General features: G+C 36.0%; 1 protein-coding gene across 1 annotated transcript; it reads right to left on the bottom strand.

Annotated features, from left to right (window-relative positions):
• Positions 1-10204: 10204 nt before the first annotated feature.
• On the bottom strand, positions 10205-11230 carry LOC125165965 (olfactory receptor 2B6-like). Its single transcript, XM_047859515.1, has one exon. It carries the CDS (start codon positions 11132-11134, stop codon positions 10205-10207), a length of 930 nt encoding a protein of 309 aa, XP_047715471.1. The 5' UTR covers positions 11135-11230.
• Positions 11231-14407: the final 3177 nt, after the last annotated feature.

The raw sequence follows: 14407 nt of genomic DNA, 5'->3' as shown, positions 1-14407 counted from the left end.
CTGACTCACAGATATGAATTAAACAGTCTGGCTAAATACCAATCACTCTCTCATGGAAAAAACAGCCAAGTAAAACCAAGATCAAACATATTTTTCAGTGGCACAATAAATAAAACAAAGGTATCTCATTCTTAACTGAAAATTAAGAAATGAAATTCCTATATAAAAGTGATATACTTTTTTTTTTCTAACCTGGACTATTGTTTTTTAATTTCTTGCTTCAAAGGCAGCATTTGCCATAAAATTTGTTTCTATTTTTGGTTTAACTAAAGACATACTGAAATACCTTAAATATTTTCTACAATACTGTTATTCTTTTTTGAATTAATATAGAGAAGAATATTGGTCTGTATTCTTTAATACCCTATAGCAACAGTAAGAAAATAAGTTTTATGAATTATAGCAAGAAAGTCTCTGAAGTAATGAAGTCAACATAAGCATATTGTGTTTCTTTCTCGAGGCAGTGGGAAGTGTATAGGAGGTGGAAATCACTTAAAGAGCTGTGGGATATAGCCTGTAAGGTAAGGGTCATTATAGGCCAGGGATCATTAGGAGAGGTGCTTGGGGCACATGGTTAGCCTGAGGAGCAATAAGAAATATCTGAGGCAGACAGACTTCTAGGCTCTGGAAATGACTGCATGAATCCAATGGGTATTTGAAAGAATTATCTGAAAATATAGTAGAAAAATTTTGTGAGAAAAGATTATGGAACACTGAGTAACATAACTATAAACATATAGATAATATAACAACCCCAAATATTGCAAAACTATGAAGTAATTGGAGCTATCACACATTGTTTATGGAATATAAAATCATTCAATCATTTTGAAAAAAAAGCTTATGGAAAATGTTTGTTTTCTTTTTAAGCTTGATCTAATTTGAATGTTTGAGATTAGAAAGTACATAATGAAAATCAACTTATATATTTTCCATACAAAGAAATGTATTTTTTATAAATGTAGTAGTTTTGTTACCTATCTTGTTGCCAACCATCTTCTTATGAAATAAGTGTGCTGTGTACATAACACTAAACTGGCAGCTGTATTATTCAGCTAGAGCAGATGAAGGGCAATTCACTGTAAAGTAAAATCTTGAAATCTGAGTTTTGTATGGTAAACCAAATCTTATTTGTAGTTTTTGAGGCCTTTAGTTTAGATGTGATGATTCAAACCCTATTTCCTAAATTATTAAGATGAAAAATACATCCCCAAACTTTCCCCCCATTTCCTGTGTGGCTGAAACTACGCTGATTATGTTGACTTTCTCTTCTCCTTTGTATATCTGTGATACTTCCTTTATGACCAACTAGGTGTAAAGAACAATACGGTGTATATTCAGTTGTCCTTACCTACTGTCCAAGAAATGAAGAACCAAGAATCATGCATACAAATGAACTTTTAGTGAGTAACTGGGACCATATAGAGTGAACAAGAAACAGCTTGTTTCTTCAAATCATCTTGCATTATGGAAATCTTACTATTTAGGATGCCTCACGTAGTACTGTATTCTCTCACTGTCTAACTTAAAAACATTTTTTAAATGTTTATTTTTGAGGGAGAGAGAGCAAGAGAGAGGGAGTGAGAGAGAGAGAATGAGCAGGGGAAGGGCAGAGAGAGAGGGAGACACAGAATCCAAAGCAGTTTCCAGGTTTTATGCTGTTATCTCAGAGCGCAACATAGGGCTGGAACTCATGAACGGCAAGTTCATGACCTGAGCTGAAGTTAGACACTTAACTGAGTGGGCTGCCCCTCTCACTATCTAACTTAAAAAAAAGTTTAAATTTCCCATTCTCCTTTTTTCTTGTTCTGCTATAGAACATATATTCTTCTACATGTGTTGGCTTGTTTTCAGAATGCTATATGTGATGTTGATTCCTAGCCACATTAATGTGATACTGTATTTAATTTATAATCTAAAACAAAGATCAGTTACCAAAACTATGCCAACAATTAACATAGACATTTTGTTTTGTACCTTTCAAACCACTTACATGAGCCTAATGCAGTTGGATCACAGGCAGGGTGAGGGTGGTAGGTATAAGCTTTTTCTCTCTGTACATGAAGAAACTATAGGGAAGAAAATATATGACTTGACTAAGCTTAACTTGCATCTGACAAGCGAAGAATAATGACAATAGGTTTTTAGCCCTGGAGGTGCCTTTTAGGGTCACCACCATCCAAGATAGACTAGAAGCCCTGGGATCGTCCTATTGCCAACTCTAAACTTCAAACTAACTTTTGGAAAATTGGCATTTACCCAGCACACATGGATTTGGGCCACAGATAACCTTACTGAAGAACCAGCCATGGATCTGGCCTTCTCCCAGCTGCCATTGGTGGCCAAATCCACTGACGTGCCAGCTGCTGTTTGGCCCCAGGAAATGTCTCCCCCTCGGCCAGACAGGTGTCTCCCAGTCTTTTCCCGCTTCATCTTATACTTGCTCCTGTTCAGAATACACACACGCCTGATTATGTCTCTGTTGTGCCTCAGCAGTACAGGATTACTAGCACAGGCACGCCATCCAGGTCATCACAGAAACTAGCTCTGGCTTATAGCAGGTGCATTCATTCTCGGTTCTTCTGTTGGCTTCGGGGTCATGTCTGCTGTATGTTTGACAAATATGGTTATGTCATGACAACATCAAGTGATTTCAAAAATAATACAAATTTAAAATTCATATTCATCCTGTTCTTATTATAATTTTACAACCACAACAACAATAATAACAACTTACATAAAAGATATATATACACTTACCATAGAACAACTTACATAAAAGATAGCATGTACACTTACCGTAGACCTTCACTGGATTCCACAAATGTTAACACTTTACCCTGGGTGCGTTATAATTTTCTGTCTATAGTAATGTAATGTTAATATGCACTTTAAATATTTCTCTGCAACATATGGAGAATAATACACATACTTACCCCTAAGTGCTCATGGGAGTATTTCCTGAAGAAAAGATCTAACCCAGGGTTACAAGTTGGATTTAGGTACTACATCTCTTATTGTGCTATAATCTGGAAACATTTTTTAGTCTTTCTTTGTCTTTAATGGGCCTAACATTTTTGAAGAATATAGACCATTTAGTATAATTATCTTTCAGTTTAAGTTTTATTTATGCATGATTACATTCAATTTATTCATTTATTGGCATGAATACCATAGAAGTGATATTGTGATATTAGTGATATTGGTGCCTGCCAGGATTATTTTAAAGTTTTTATTTAAATTCCAGTAGGTTAATATACAGTGTAATATTAGTTTCAGGTGTACAATACAATGAGTCAAAACTTCCATACAACACCCAATGGTCATCACAACAAGTGCCCTCCTTATGCCCATCACTTATTTAACCCATCCCCCTGCCCATCTCCCCTCTGGTAACCATCTGTTTGTTCTCTATTGTTAGGAGGCTGTGTTTTATTTTTTGGGGGTTTTTGGGAGGGGTTGTTTCCCTCTTTCTCTCTCTCTCTCTCTTTTTTCCTTTGCTCATTTGGCTTTGTTTCTTAAATTCCATGTACGAGTGAAATCATATGTTATTTGTCTTTCTCTATCTTATTTCGTTTAGCATAACACTATCTAGCTCCATGTATGTCATTGAAAATGACAAGATTTCATTGTGTTTGATGGCTAAATAATATTTCATTATTTATTGCATATATATAATGTATATATACGTTATGTGTACATGGAATATTCCATTATATAATGTGTGTATATATGTAGTCACACATGATTGTATATATATATGTGTATACACACACACACACACACTACCTTTTTTCTTTTTTTTTCATTTTTTTTAAATTTTAATTTTTTTTCTTAAAATTTACATCCAAATTAGTTAGCATATAGTACACTACCTCTTTTTTATCCATTCATGTATTGATAGACACTTGGGCTGTCTGTTACAAGGTTATTATGTTTCTTTTGGTAATTTATAAATGCCTTGTGAGGAGATACATTAAAATTAGGTAGAATTCTATTTTCACCTAATTTTACCTACCAGTTTTATAATCAACCATCCCTTATTAATTCCACCCAGAAACAATTGTTACCACAGTGGTCGCCAAAGTTGGTTTTCAGAGTTTCATCATTCAGTGTATATATATTTGGTGGTGTGATAGGCTGAATAATGTCTCCTTATTCTCTTTTGACAAGGTGTCCACATCCTAATCTCTAGGATCTTTGATTATATATTACTTACATGGCAAAAGTAAGTACTTTTACAGATGCAAATAAATGAAAGATCTTCAGATGGGAAGATTATCTTGCATTGTCTAGGTGGGTGAATCTAATCACAAGGTTCCTTATAAGAGGGAGTCAGGAGGTCAGAGATGAGAGGACATATTTATTACACTGCTGGCTTTAAATGGTGGAAAGAGCCAACAACTGAGGTGTGTAGGTGGCCTCTAGAAGCTGGAGAAGGCAAAGACAGGACTGAAGTGAATAATATCAGAAATGAAAGAAAAATAAGACATGGAGGTTCATCAGCTAATTACAAATAGCACCTCTATATGATCCAATTCAGGGCAAATATCCAAAGAAAGTAAATCAGTATCTTGAGGAGATAATCAGCACTCCTATGTTCATGGCAGCTTTGTTCATTGTAGGTAAGACATGGAAATAACATGTGTCTATCAATACATGAACGGATAGAAAGATGCAATATATATATAATATATATAACCATATATATTTTATATGTGTATATTTATATATTATATACACAAAAATTATAAATAACCATACCTAAATTACATATACAACTTATATATAATCACATATATTACATATGTAAATATATGTGTACACATTACATACATTATATGAAATGGAATATTCAGGTAGAAAAAGAAAGAAATTCTGTCATTTGTGACAACATGGAAAAGCCTAGAGGACATTATGCTAAGTATTATTAAACAGAGAAAAACAAATACTGTGTGATGCCACTCATATGTGGAATCTAAAAATCACAGTAGAATTTGTATAAACAGACAGTAGTATGGTGGTTATCAGGGCCTAGGGCTGGATGGCAGGAACGGGGAGATGCTGGTCAAAGCATACAAGAGTTCAGCTATACAACGAATAACCTCTTGGTATCAAATGTACTGCAAGGTGGCTAGAGCTAATAACATGTTGCATGCTTGAAATTTTCCAAGACAGTAAACCTTAAGCATTCTCACCACAGGCACCCCCCAACACACACACTCACACACACAAGGTAAGTAGACGATGTACACATATGTCAAATCATCCCATTGCACACTTTAAATATATACAATTTTGTTAATTACATATTTGCATCTCAAGCTGAAAAACATGTTTTTTTTCTTTTCAAAATTTTATTTAAATTCTAGTTAGTTAACATGCAGTAGAATGTTGGTTTCAGGAGTAGAATTCAGGGATTCATCAATTTCATACAACACCCAGTGTTCATCCCAACAGGTGCCCTCCTGATACCCATCACCCATCTAGCCCTTTCCCCCATCCCACCTCCCTCCATCAGCCCTCAGTTGAATCTCTGTATTTAAGAGTCTCTCATGGTTTGTTTCCCTCTCTCCTCTCCTCTCTTCCCCCTTCCCATGTGTTCATATGTTTTGTTTCTTAATTCCACATATGAGTGAAATTATATCATGTGTTAAAAAAGATGAATTCTCTATTTTAACTTTCAGGTTAATAGTATAAAAACATAATCTGATCATTTAAGGAGGTCATATAAAATAATAGCCATTAGGAGAATAGAAAATAATATACAATAATTTATATTTGATATTCATTGTTAACACAAAGCCAAAGGGGTAGGATAGAAGGTATGTATTTTATACAGGTATGCCATTTTGGAGTAGGATCATACAAAAATAATAGTCTATAAAGTACTATTTTTAATAACTGAACAGTTGACTTAATCTAAGTCATGGAATCAAAATGTAAGTTTGGGCAAAGAATTTTCCAAAAACTGTCATTAGCATGTTCAGTTTTTAGATCTGTTTACAAGATATTATAATAATAATAGTTCAGTAGTAACTACATGTTAAGAAGTTAGATATCCATCTAATATGTTCAAAGGAGTGTCTCTGACATTAGGACATATGACAACCCTTTATCAAATATCTTAAAAGGAATGCATCTCATACACAAAAATAAACTCAAAATAGATGAAAGATCTCAATGTAAGAGAGGAAGCCATCAAAATCCTCAAGGAGAAAGCAGGAAAAACGTCTTTGATCTTGCCCGCAGCAAGTTCTTACTGAACATGTCTCCAGAGGCAAGGGAAACCAAAGCAAAAATGAACTACTGGGATCTCATCAAAATAAAAAGCTCCTGCACAGCAAAGGAAACAATCAGCAAAACTAAGAGGTGACCGACAGAATGGGAGAAGATATTTGGAAATGACATATCAGATAAAGGGTTAGTATCCAAAATCTATAAAGACCTTATCAAACTCAATACCCAAAGAACAAAGAATCCAGTGAAGAAATGGGCAAAAACATGAATAGACGCTTCTCCAAGGAAGACATCCAGATGACCAACTGACACATAAAAAATGCTCAACTTCACTCATCATCAGGGAAATACAAATCAAAACCACAAGGAGATACCACCTTACACCTGTCAGAAGGGCTAACATTAACAACTCAGGCAGCAATGGATGCCTGAAGCGAGCATGCGGAGAAAGAGGATCTCTTTTGCATTGTTGGTAGCAATGCAAGCTTGTGCAGCCACTCTGGAAAACAGTATGGAGGTTCCTCAAAAAACTAAAAATTGAACTACCCTACGACCCAACAATTGCACTACTAGGCATTTATCCACGGGATATAGGTGTGCTGTTTCAAAGGGACACATGCACCCCTATGTTTATAGCAGCACTATCAACAATAGCCAAAGTATGGAAAGAGCCCAAATGTCCATCGATGGATGAATGGACAAAGAAAATGTGGTGTATATATACAATGGAGTATTACCTAGCAATCAAAAAGAATGAAATCTTGCCATTTGCAACTATGTGCATGGAACTGGAGGGTATTAGGCTAAGCGAAATTAGTCAGAGAAAGACAAAAATCATATGACTTAATTTATATGAGGACTTTAAGAGACAAATCAGATGAACATAAGGGAAGGGAAACAAAAATAATATAAAAACAGGGAGGGGGACAAAATGGAAGAGACTCATAAATATGGAGAACAAACTGAGGGTTACTGGAGGGGTTGTGGGAAGGGGGATGGGCTAAATGGGTAAGGGGCATTAAGGAGTCTACTCCTGAAATCATTGTTTCACTATATGCTAACTAATTTGGATGTAAAATTTAAAAGATAAATAAAATAAAGGAATGCATCTCAGTTTTCTCCTACAGCTGTATAAAATCTATTTCAAATGAGATGTTTAGGAAGTACTTTGTATACTGTCAATTATTTAAGAATTTAATGACTTTTTTGGATATGTGTCTCAAATAGAAAAGCAAAGCACCTGACCACTCCACAACATTCACTGATTTTATTTTATTTTTTAATTTATTGTTTTTATTTTTTATTGAGTTATTATTGACAGCTAAGTTGTGGAAGTATAAGATGTACATTTTTTTAATTTGATGTATTTATACATCACCATATGATTACCATTATAATGTTAGCTAGCATCTTTATAATGTCACATAATTATAATTTCTTTTTTGTGGTGAGAACAATTAATATCTAGTCTCTTGGAAGTTTTGAAGTTTATCATATAGTATTGTTGACTAAAGTTTCTATGCTGTGAATTAGATAATTTCTAGGCTGTCTAGGACTTCCATATCTAGTAGTTGCAAGTTTAAAACCTTAAACAGCATCTTCCCAGTTCTCCCACCCCTTAGCCCCTGAAAACCAGCATTCTACTCTTATGAATTTGAGTTTCACGATTAAGCATATAAGTATTTGTCTTTCTATGCCTGACATTTCACTTAGAATAATCCCCTCGAGGTGTATCCCTGTTGTTGCAAATGACACAATTTCTTTCTTTTTCATAGATGAATTCTTTCTTTCTTCCTTTCTTTCTTTCTTTCTTTTCTTTTCTTTTCTTTTCTTTTCTTTTTTCCTTTTTCTTTCTTTTTTACTTTTTTTCTTTCCTTCTTTCTTTCATCTGCCATATACTTATTATCTGTATTGAATATATATTTATATACACATATATACATATGCACACATATATGTGTGTATACATATAAATATATACATCACATTTTTTTTTCAACATTTATTTATTTTTGGGACAGAGAGAGACAGAGCATGAACGGGGGAGGGGCAGAGAGAGAGGGAGACACAGAATCGGAAACAGGCTCCAGGCTCTGAGCCATCAGCCCAGAGCTGACGCGGGGCTCGAACTCACGGACCGCGAGATCGTGACCTGGCTGAAGTCGGACGCTTAACCGACTGCGCCACCCAGGCGCCCCTCACATTTTTAACCATTCATCTGTTGACAGACACTTAGTTTGTTTTGATATCTTGGCTATTGTGAATAATGCCACAAAAAACATGAAAATGCAGATACCCCTTTGAGATCCTGTTTTCATGTCCTTTAGGATATGTAATCAGAAGTGATATTTCTGGATAAAATAGTATTTTTATTTTTAATTTTTTGAGGAACCTCCTAACTCTATGTTTTCCATAGTATATGAACCAATTTACATTCCCATCCAGAGCACACAAGGGCTCCCTTTTCTCCACATCTCACCAGCAGTTGTTATCTCTTGTGTCCTTGATAACCATCCCTACAGGTGTGTGGTGATGTCTCATTTTGGTTTTGGTACACATTTCCCTGATGATGAGTGATGTTGAGGATCAACATCATGAATAAATCCTCTTGAATGTGGTGAATAATACTTTTAATATACAGTTGGATTTAATTTGTTGGTATCTTGTTGAGAAATTTGCATCCATGTTCATCAGGGATATTGGCCAGTAGTTCTCATTTTTAGTGGGGTCTTTGTCTGGTTTGAGAATCAATGTCATGCTGGTCTCATAGAATGAGTTTTCCTTCCATTTCTATCTTTTGGATCAATTTCAGAAGAATATGTATGATTTCTTATTTAACTGTCTGGTAGAATTCCCCTGGGAAGCCATCCTGCCCTGAACTCTTGTTTGTTAGGGTATTTTTTATTACTGATTTGATACCATTACTGGTTATGGGTCTGTTCAAATTTTCTATTTCTTCCTGTTTCAGTTTTGGTAGTTTATATGTTTCTGGAGTTTATCCATTTCTTCCAGGATGCCCCATTTATTGACATATACTTGCTCATAATATTCTCTTTTAATAATCTGTATATCTGTTGTATTGGTTGTGATCTTTCCTCTCTCATTCATGATTTTATTTATGTGCATCCTTTCACTTTTACTTTTAATTGGTCTTGCAGGGACTTATCAATAAAAGATTAGAGCGTAAATAAATGATATAAAAATTAGAAAGAAAACAATAGAACAGATCCACAAAATGGTTACAGGATGGAGTTCATTATTAATTGAACTTCTTTGTTCTCTCACTGACTCAGAAGACACACACTTATGACCTTTAAAAGGAACATTAAGAAATTCATCTGTATGATTTGTCCTTATTTTATTTATTTTAAGATTTAACGATAAATTTCTTAATTAAAAAATGCAACACTGCACACCTGTTTGTTAAACAAGAGTCACAGTGTATTTTTCAAGAACAATCATGTCTTCATAAAGGAGGTTGATACACTTAGGAGACTCGTGGTTGTACTAAAGGGTCAGGTGCCCCACGTGGAATGCACAGTGTAGCCATGCTGCCAACTGAGACATGGCCTAATGTGGCAGAGAACAATGAACTGCGTCTCAGGTGATGCTGTAACAGAAAGTCCACTGATGAGTGGTTGCCATGGAATTTTATGATCATTCGTTTGAACGAATGAGTTTATATTTTTGTTTATATTATTACATATTTTATTACTTAATACAGTCAGTATTTTGGTATGTACCAACCAGAGTGGAACTATTTTTAATGCATTTTCACAAACCATGCACTTAATGTTGCATATAGCCAAGTATCATTGTTGCCTAACATCGTTATATTGAGTTATCAGAAACATGACGTGTTCTGCAAGAAGATCTCACATGAGATTTGGGGAAATAGGAGACAAGAATGAGTTACTAGAGAAAACCCTATAAACCTTCTGTAACTGTTAAATAATTTCAGCTGTCACTTGGATGCAAAAATGCCCCTGACTAGGTTGCCTAATGCCCCCTTTACATCCTTATTCCTCAAGGTGTAGATAAAAGGGTTCAGCGCAGGGGTCACTACTCCATAGAAGAGCGCCATGAATTTGGGCTGGTCTCTTGAGATGGAGGAGGGGGGCTGAAGGTACATGCTAATGCCTGGACCATAAAACAAGAAAACTACAATGAGATGGGAAGAACATGTCCCAAAGGCCTTTTTTCTTCCCTCAGAAGACTTAATTTTAAATACGGCATGTCCAATGCAAGCATAGGAAGCAAGAATTAAGCCTAGCGGGACAGCTAACATAAAAATACACACCACAGAGAGTGTGAGCTCATTAGCAGCCTTTTCTCCACAGGCAGTCTTTATCAGAACAGGAATCTCACACAGCAAGTGGTCCAATTTATTGAGTCCACACAGTGGTAACTGCAAGGTAGCAGTGGCCTCTGAGACAGCATACGTGATTCCAGTCAACCACACAGTGGATGCCAGCAGGATACAGATGCGTGGGTTCATGATGAGGGTGTAGTGTAGAGGCTTGCAGATAGCCAGGTAGCGATCAAAAGACATAATAGCCAGAAGCAGACATTCTGTGCCCCCCATTATGTGGAAGAAATAAAGCTGAGCTGCACACCCCACATAGCTGATCGTCTTCTTCGTGCTTCCCAGGTTAAACAGCATCTGAGGGACGATGCTTGTGGTGTAGCACATGTCCAGGAAGGAGAGGTTGGTGAGGAAGAAATACATGGGGTTGTGCAGACGGGCATCTAACCTGGACACCAGAATGATGGCCGTGTTTCCTACCATGGCCATGGGGTATGATATAAGAAGAATAGCAAATAGAGGAAGCTCCAGCCAAGGACGATCTGCAAAGCCTAGTAGAACAAACTCTTTAGGATGGCTGTTATTCATTGTGCCGCCATCTTCACCTTATTTCACCTACAGCAGAGAAGTGGCAGAAAATGTTGGAAGCATTAGGAGAACTGCATTCGCCATCCACTCACAGAAGATGGGTCACAGTCACTTGTGGGGGAAACAATAAACAGGATCTGGTACCAGTGACTTACTTTCCCTCACTACAGAATAGAGGTGATGTCTTTAGACAAGTAACCTGACCATTCTGAAACTGAATGTAGAACAAGGATGACGATAACTATCCCCTTGTGTTACAGGGAGAGTTAAAAGCAAAGTGGGAGCATCTTGTATTTGGGAAACTCCAAATCAGGTTTTTCAAACGTGGCTTGCTTGCATAAAAATCATCGGAGGAGGTCGTTAAAATGTAGTTCATTGGTTTCTGTCACTGAGTGTCTGATAGAGTGGATGTGGCATGGACCTAGAAGACACCAATTCAAGGGATTACTGAAATGTTATGAGCGGTGAAGGTCTTGAGGTCACTGATGCACAAGAAGGAGAAGAAATGCCAGAGCACTAATACTCACCATGGCAGTCTTGTTCACACTCAACCAGTGTTGAATAGTTATATAATCCCTATGGGGAGTAGGAAGGTAGGTTTTAAACAAGTCTATCTTAGTATTTTGGAAATAAGTAATAAGAAATGTCAGCTTCCTAAAGTATGCACTGAGAGAGATGAGCTATGACATGTTTCCCATGCTAAAGAATTAATTTTCAGATGTATATTTTCTTGCATAAGTACTTCATTCAAACTGAGCACTTGTTTTTTAAATTAAATTTTAGTTTATTTATCTAGTAGCTATTTTCTTTATCAAGTGGGCTTATCATTCTGTTTTTAACTAATCTGGATGGTTATTAGTGATCCACTTGATTGCATGTAGCTACCAACACAACCCTTAACTCAGAGAACTGGTTTCAAGAGAAAAGTCTATATTCCAATTCAGTCAGGACCAGAGGCTTGCACATATCCACAAATTATGTTATATATTACTTTCCTTTTTAAGATAAGAGGCACATTGTAACAGCAAAATTAAGTGGCTGAATAAAGCAGTATTTTGGAAAGATTAACTAGGTAATGAATTTATTTAAGTATACTATTCTTTAATTGTTAACTGTTCCACGGTATCTAGAATCTTCTGTAGGATAAGATAGATCATGATTATGGTTATGAGGTATTCCACTGACAAATTCTAGGTTACCTCACCAGTGAGTTAGTGGTTTAAGGGTAACATCACCATCTATGGTTACAAAGTACAGTTTTCATATTCTGTATTTCATTAAATCCTCCAAACCATCCTGTGAGGTGTCACACAAAACTCACAGTTTGAGAGTTTGTTTGGAGATGCTAGCAGGGAGCACAGATACTCATATACCCTTGACAGAAGAATGGTCCTCCTCTATGGGGGGAAGGCCATCCTTTTTGACCAAGCGCACAGCTCCAGGAAGCATGCACATGGAGTGGCATGGGAGGTGGGGGGACACCTGTCCACCCAGCAAGATCAGCCGTATCAACCCTGGCGATAGATGGGGTGACAGATGTTGCAGCCAGGACTCCCTGCACGTGTTGCGAGGAGCATGGAGTGTTGTATAGAAGTGATGAATCACTATAATGCACACATGAAACAAATATTACACCCTGTGTTAGCTATACTTGAATTTAAATAAAAACTTAAAAAAACAAATCATGGCTAAGATGTGAATGTTGTCCTTTGATTACAAACTATCCCTAGGTCAGAAGTGCACAGATAACAAAATAATTCAAACTAATCCTTAGTAAGACCTGTTTACTGAAAACTCCAGTAAGCATTTTGCATCCATGAAATCATTTAGTACTCCTTCCCAGACCTTATGAGAAAGGAAATTTTAGTATCCAGATTTTAGAATGGTGTTAATCATTCATTTAGGATACCGTTAATCATTCAATGAAAGGTTGTTGCGAATTACTAGGGAGGTTCTAAAGATCAAAAATCATTCAATTCCTTAAGTGATGTAGTGTGATAATGAAACTATGATTTCAGAGATTCAAGATTCCAAAGAAAGCATTGGTAGTCTAGAGATGTTTCCTGAAAGGTGTTTCTCCTACACCTTATTTGACCTTGACATTTTTCAAGATGTGGCATGAGTGCATTGTGTTAGGAACACATGTTGGCCAAAGTTGTTTTTCAGGTGAAAATCCTATGTTTTAGATGGGATACGACATAAAAGCATGGTATGAATAAATTTGGTTGTTAGAATAAATATTTTAAAATTGTGATCCACCCACAGATCCTTATGGTGTTCTCATGGCCCACATTTTAGATGTTTCTGTCATGGAATACTGTTCAATTTTTTAAGGAGTAATTTCAGGCTTGAGCCTCCGTGAATTCTACCATAGTTAATTCTATCTAACCTTAAGGAATCAAGTATGCTTACAACAATTTTATTAAATTCGTATTATTTGGAATTTTGTTCACTTTACTCATCACAGAGGCTAGTTTTGTTTGTGATGGTGACCAGCCCACGGCCTCCTTTATTTCTTTAGATAATTCCCTAGGGATACCTCGTCAGTGTCCTAATCGCTGAAATTCACTCTTGTTTGAACTTTACAATTTTACTTTGATTTATAATCTTCTCCATGTCATTCTCATGGTACTTAATTATTGTTAGTTCTCGGATCCATGACTTTTGGATCTTCTAACTTCCATTGATTTTTAATCACTGTTTTACTGCATAGAGGTCTATTTATCCATGGATGCTTAAAGTCACATTAAGAAAGTGGCAGACTTCATTCCTTTTGACATCTCCTTTGCATATTCAATCACATTTTCATCCACTTTTGTTTTATTCATACATCATCTTCATCACACATTGTTGGTGTGAGACCCTGAGAAGGACTGATTACCAAGAGAAATCTACTTGCATTCTAGAGCCATGAAATGAGGTATTTCCAAAGTCTAGAAAAACGTTTCCTGAATGAAATGCTTTCTCTTTACTTATGTATATTAGGTACTGTGATGTACATACATTTCCATCATCCCTAAGAATGGGCAATTTAAAACAAGGTTTTTTTTTTTTTTACTCACCTTATTTTGGTAAATATCACTTGATAAAAAGGAATTTTGGAAGAATACATGAATCTCAAACTTTCAAAGAAGGACAGAGAAACAGATGAATATATAAGAATTGGCTTCAGAAATGTTTGTTTTTCATTTGCAACAATGCTGCTGAAGAGAAAACACTTGGGTTAGGAAGACAGTAGTACGTAATATGGAGAATGCATTCTGGGTGTGCTAT

The sequence above is a fragment of the Prionailurus viverrinus genome, chromosome B2, assembly GCF_022837055.1.
Source record: "Prionailurus viverrinus isolate Anna chromosome B2, UM_Priviv_1.0, whole genome shotgun sequence".
Lineage (NCBI taxonomy): Eukaryota > Metazoa > Chordata > Mammalia > Carnivora > Felidae > Prionailurus > Prionailurus viverrinus.
The sequence above is the reverse complement of the archived record's forward strand: the minus strand, read 5'-3'. Positions and strand labels throughout refer to the sequence as shown.

What these genes read in the sequence shown, in the direction of transcription:
- LOC125165965 (XM_047859515.1), bottom strand. Translation starts at nt 11,134, where the DNA reads ATGAATAACAGCCATCCTAAAGAGTTTGTTCTACTAGGCTTTGCAGAT.